The sequence below is a fragment of the Vanessa tameamea genome, chromosome 19, assembly GCF_037043105.1.
Source record: "Vanessa tameamea isolate UH-Manoa-2023 chromosome 19, ilVanTame1 primary haplotype, whole genome shotgun sequence".
In the NCBI taxonomy this organism is placed as follows: Eukaryota; Metazoa; Arthropoda; class Insecta; order Lepidoptera; family Nymphalidae; genus Vanessa; species Vanessa tameamea.
Genome location: NC_087327.1, coordinates 6,965,554 through 6,971,675, shown reverse-complemented (window position 1 = coordinate 6,971,675; position 6,122 = coordinate 6,965,554). Strand labels below are relative to the sequence as shown.

Genomic DNA, 6,122 nt, shown 5'->3' with positions numbered 1-6,122 from the left:
TCAAGCATTATCTCAGCGATGCTCATTACTAACGATAAATAACTTGACGTCAAAGTTTGCAAGATCGTTTCTGACTCGTAATTTGTCTTTTGCTGGTCACTGTTTTTGTCTATATCTTTTTCTTCTCTGGTCAGAGTGACGCTAATACCTATTCACTCGCTGAAATTAATAATAAAAAAACAAATATTTCCTGTAAGTACAAAGCAGAAATTCATCAATACATGCATGTTGCTTAAAATTTTTTGTGCTATAAGTAGGCGGACAAGCAAATGGCTGTAAGATATAATAACCATTTCTTACATCGCCAATGCGCCACCAACTTTGGGAACTAAAATGTTATGTCCCTTGTTTCTGTAGTTACACTGGCTCAGCTGGCTGGTTACAGCTATTGGCCAACTGGCAAACCGGAACACAACAATACTGAGTACTGCTGTTGGGCGGTGGAATATCTGATGAGTGGGTGAGTAACCTCAGACGGACTTGAACAAGGCCAGTCCACCGAGTAAAGTTTCATGATGTTTTCTTTCAATACTGAGCGCCAGATGAATTGGACCGTGCTAGATAGAAATGTTCCAACACACAAAACACTAATAAAACTAATTACATTTAAAAGAGAAAAACAAGGTTGTGAAATTTAAAAAAAAATGCAATGAAATATATTTAAATAATAAACAGCAATATATAACTTTATACTGTAAAAATAATTATGAAAATGTCACTATTAACATGGTTTTCGGCTTTTAATTTAATAACTTTTTATTAGTGTTACTCTGGATTGGAACTTTTCTGCATAACACATTCCAATTAGAAGCACTAATGAAACACAAGAAAAATCAGCGGTGTTTGCATGGAGATGAACGAGAAGGGACAAGGAATGTTTTTCGCTTAAAATGTAGTTACGTGTTCCTATTTCCTGCAATTGAAACGTAAATAATTGTCTAAAACAAAATCCACCTTCTATTATTTTTATTATTTCGCTGTATATATGGACAACAATAACATCATACTTTTATGAATATTGAGTGTTATTTATAATTATAGCAGGCATTTAGTCATGAAGTTTACGTTATCCGAGAAAGTACTACCCACACGTACAGATTGTCGTTTATTATCAATATTAATAACAATAACAATGGAAATGGTTTTGACCTTGAGAATCCTTTAGAGCTTAGTTGGAACTGTAAAGTCGTTCTGAACGATTTATTGTCGCTGCGAAACACTAGACACCCGAGAATAGGAATTTATTATAATACATTTGTGTGAACACAATCACAACTGCATTCTCAATTACTCTCAATCTCCGATCGGCCGGGAATCAAACACGACCGGCAAGACTAAGGCAGACACATTGGATAACACGTAGGCCGATGGTACTAGTGACAGCTAGAAGTAAGAATGTCATAACAGAGAAACTTAATAAATTTTAATGACTCGACCACGGATTTTAACACAGCTATTCGTGATCCTGAATCTTACGAGCAAGCTACGCGGTCAAATAATAAGTTAAGACAGCACTTAAGATAGCTACTATGAGTATAAATCCGACCGCGTAATGCTGAATATACGAAATCATACATAAGGGTAAGGTTTTATACGATAAAAAAATGAAAATTTAAATTGAACTTATCCAATTAATACAACAATACTCTATTGTTTCTGCTAATTATCTTTCTAAATAAGCGAATATTCAATGTTTATCTTTCAATTAAAAACACTTAGCCTTTTAATTTCTAATTCTAGGATATAATTGAGTATGTAGTAATAATTTATTTTTATTTAAAATTTGTATATAAAAGGCGTGTAGAATCGCAATATAGATTTATTTCTTCAGTTGCTACGAAAACAAACGGTCATAATGTTTAATTTAATTAACCCAAAGCAGAAATATCCCCATTCTAGAAAGGAAACTTATAACTGGAAATCTCCGTAAGTGCAATAGTAGTAAAGGATACAAATAAATACATATTTATTTCAAAGTGTATTAATATTTCTGTAAAAATCTTAAAGTACTCGTAAAATAAATATTTTTTATGTTCAAACTAATTCCAGAATAATTTAATATTATTCTTATGGAAATAGAAAAACAAAATTAAACACGAGAACTGTATTATGTTTTCGTATACTAAATTTATATACTTATTTTATCACGTAGGTACATGGCGGTTTACGTAAGCGTTAGATTATTTCTTCTAATGCTCACCTATACAGCTTGCTCTGTGTTGCTGCCATCTGCTAATCCACACAGCGAGGAGAATAAACTCCAAATTCTTTCTCAAGAGATAATATTTTAATCCTTTTATAAAAATATGTGGATGTATATGTATGATAATGTGGATTTTTAAATAGGAGCTTAAACATTTTACAATTTTAAATTCGTTTCGAGTTTTTTTTTTTCGATAATCTTTTCTGGGATAACATCCATTAATTCATCAAAGGATGCTTTTGAAATTTTAATATATTTTTTATAGATACGCAAATAAGGTGCACAACAGCATCTTGGATTTTGTAGGAAACACACCTCTTATCAAACTTAATAGAATCCCCAAAGACCATGGACTTTCTTGCGAAATCTGTAAGTCGTAAAGTTACAAAATAGCATAACGTAGACTTGGTCATTCTATTTATTTTGTCGCTATTAACATTTATATTTTAATTTTAAGATGCTAAATGCGAATTTATGAACCCAAGTGGCTCCTCGAAGGATCGAATAGCACTCGCGATGCTTAAAGATGCAGAACACGGAGGATATATTAATCATGATTCACAATTTGTTGAAGCTACATCTGGAAACACAGGCACTAGTGTCGCTTTAAATGCCACCTTGATAGGTTAACAAATATATACCTATATGTTATATTCGTTTTAGATAATCTTCTAATCTCAAAATTATTTAAATTTTTTTTTGTTTCAATAGAAAAGAAATGTTATATTGTTACGGGCGAAAAAAATTCTTCTGAAAAAGTTAATACCATGCGGTTATTAGGCGCTGATGTTATAGTAACAAAAAAATCACCTACGCTGTTGGCTAGGGAAATTAAGGACGCCTATCCAGACACTGTAGTTATGTTGGATCAAGTAAGTGACAGAAACCAGGGACAGTTATTGTTTAGTAATATATATCTCTTCGAGAAGATTAAGATATTCACGTCTACTACTAGACGTGAATATCTTAATCTTTATTTCCTACATGAAATAGTAAATACTATATAGTAAACCGCAGCGACCTTTTCGATTGCATATCAATATCAATTCCGCGTAGATATCCACGTTCTTATATATCGAAAACATTTCCCATCCCTGTCGTGAAAACTTGTCTTGGAAATCAATCTCCTATTAACCGCATATATGCTAAATATAATGAAATATTATACGCAATACCTGACCTCTATATATTTCCCGATCCACATTGTGCATTTAGAAAAAAAACTTTTCAGGTTATAAACTAATTTTAGTTGATACATATCAGTTAATGTTAAGTCTATGCTTTTCTTATTCTGTGTAATATATACGTTTAATGTACCTTTTTAAAATAAATAAATACAAATATAGTTACTTAAGATGTTTTTTTTCATATAAATTTAATTTTATATTATTTTTATAGTTTGAAAATAGTGTAAATCCAAAGATTCATTACGACACTACTGGAATGGAAATTATAGATGCCTTGGGTAAAGTGGATGTGCTTGTGGCAGGAGTCGGCACTGGGGGCACTTTAAGTGGAGCCGGACATAGAATTAAAGAGAAGTATCCTAAATGTATTATGGTGGTCGCTGAACCTGACGGATCTACTATGTTTAATGTGGATTCAAAATCTCATTCTTTTTTAGTAAGATCAAATTATTATTGGAATTTAGTCCTTGTAATTAAAGTAGTATAATTAAAGAAATTAAACTTAAAGTTTAAATTTAATGTTAAAACAAAATTTATTACAAAATATTAGGACGTTAAGTGCTAAGTATTAGTAGAATTATATATATGTTGTTTTTACGTATCGATAAAAATTAAACACTTATAAAATTAGTTTTAACTTATTACTATTACTTTCATGTATGAGTTATCAATGATTTTGAAATCTTTTCCATGGCTTAACTTATTTGATATTGTTAATGTTTTAAATTATAAACTTATGGCATTATTAAGTTATAAATTCAATTTAATTAAAAAATAAGCCAATTGGTAATTTTTAGTGTTTAGTTAAAAAATATTGAATAAAACACACATTTAAGTTTATAACAACCGCTAGTTATTTCAAACACTTAAAATTAAGAATAAATATTCAGGTAGAAGGCACCGGAGGTTCAAGTATTCCAATCGTAATGGATAAATCGTTGGTTAATGAATATCAAGTGGTAACAGATGAAGAAAGCTTTTTAATGGCCAGAGAAATTATTCAAAAAGAAGGTTTATTCTGCGGTAAGTCAAGCGATTTTAATACCACTATAAACAAATATAAAATAATATAGATAAAGAATACAAAATTATAACCATAATTTATAACGTCACAAATTCAGGAGGAAGCAGCGGAGCAATAATGGCTGCAGCAATTAAAACAGCTCACAAAAATAAACTCGGCCCCGGACACCACATCGTCGTAGTTCTACCAGATGGGATGCGGAATTATATGACTAAGTTTGTTACTGATCAATGGATGGAATCACATCTATTTATGGATCCACCTGAACATACTATGAGGTAGATCACTACTACTGTAATATCTAGTAAATGAAACCTTTCATCAAATAACTCGATGAATGCCGCAGGTATTTAATCAAGGCCTTATTATGTGATATAACACTGAAAAGAAAACAATTCACTACAAAATTAGAGCAATAGTGACTTACTTGTGAATATATTTTATATAATACAATATAATACAAATTGGGAATGAAAAGAAAAAGTTTATCATATTCTATAAAATATAATAAAATATAATTTTATCCAATGAATCTGGTACATTCAATCTGACTCATGGAAACATTAGAAGTAAATAGTATAAAGGATTTTTGAATTACTTTTAGGTGGTGGAACAAACCAATCAATGAACTAACTTTAACTAACACTTATCCTGTCATTACCGATACCTACACCTGCTCAGGAGCATTGTTAGAAATAAAGAACGGGAATATAGCCATTGTCGTTAATAGCAAAGGGTAAGAAATAAAAGTTTAGTCATATGTAAACTACTGTATTCAATTAAAATTACACTGAAAAGTCAACTAATGTTATTTATTTTAGATGGTTCGTAGGTGCAGTTTCAAAGGATAATTTCCGAAACTTAGCTACAAATCCGACAAAATTGCCATGCCAAAATTCTGAAGAATTCAATTTTAATGATCCAGTTACCGATCACTTAATAAAAGATTGTTATAAATTGGCCAAGAATGGAAAGAAAGGAATGCCAACAATGGGTCTCATATCCCGTATGTTAGATATAACGCCGTTTGTTGTCATCGGTCAGAATATCTATGAATCTGATGAAGGTAAATAAATATAACAGATGTTTTGCATAACTTAATAAAAATGAGAGTGCATTTGTATTCTGCATGTAAAAGGAAAGGGCGTAATGACTATATTAATAAATTCCAAAGGCTATATTTTTAAATAACCAAAAATAATATTCGTAACTTTGCAATTTGTCCAAATTATTCTCTGTTTTTGTTTAGTTTGATCCGCTTTGTTTTTCAGTTCTTTTTTTACCCGAGAGTGTGGCCACCGGTGATGATATCCTCAATTACATATTTTCATTCAACAATAAAGATCAGCGTTATACAAACTTAATTTAAGATATCGAATCAAGCTAAAATAAACAACACCTAACAATTGATTTAGCGCGAACTTAGCATTCATTTATTTCTTTATTATTACATTTATGCATTTAAACGACTGCTGTACTTTTTTAAGTATATACTGTATTGTTTTAAGTGTACGTAAGAAGCGTGTCATTAAAAATATTTCAACTGCATTTGTATTATTATTTGCATGATAACGATATTGATAGACTGAGGAAGAGATAAAACTAAAAATATTCAATTGATTTAGGAGTTTTAAATGTAACATTTGGTTTCTAAATCATGGGCATATTCTTTAAAATACAAAGTAATTTATGTGACATATTTAAGGTT

The 6,122-nt window shown here is 30.5% G+C and overlaps 2 protein-coding genes across 2 annotated transcripts in view; one reads left to right on the top strand and one right to left on the bottom strand.

Annotated features, from left to right (window-relative positions):
* The window catches only part of LOC113399485 (salivary glue protein Sgs-3), a 271,041-nt gene that overhangs the window by 227,891 nt on the left and 37,028 nt on the right, over positions 1-6,122 (bottom strand). The window lies entirely within an intron of this gene.
* LOC113399303 (cysteine synthase-like) lies at positions 1,807-5,895 on the top strand. The gene is made up of 10 exons (XM_026638395.2): positions 1,807-1,926; positions 2,469-2,572; positions 2,661-2,828; positions 2,915-3,075; positions 3,602-3,826; positions 4,281-4,413; positions 4,512-4,692; positions 5,019-5,150; positions 5,236-5,480; positions 5,686-5,895. Exons 1-10 carry the CDS (start codon positions 1,856-1,858, stop codon positions 5,781-5,783), a joined length of 1,518 nt encoding a protein of 505 aa, XP_026494180.2. The 5' UTR covers positions 1,807-1,855; the 3' UTR covers positions 5,784-5,895.

Coding starts and splice junctions, on each gene's coding strand:
- LOC113399303 (XM_026638395.2), top strand. CDS start 1,856: ATGTTTAATTTAATTAACCCAAAGCAGAAATATCCCCATTCTAGAAAG. Junction 3,827..4,280: donor CAAAATCTCATTCTTTTTTA/GTAAGATCAAAT, acceptor ATAAATATTCAG/GTAGAAGGCACCGGAGGTTC. Junction 5,151..5,235: donor ATTGTCGTTAATAGCAAAGG/GTAAGAAATAAA, acceptor TATTTATTTTAG/ATGGTTCGTAGGTGCAGTTT.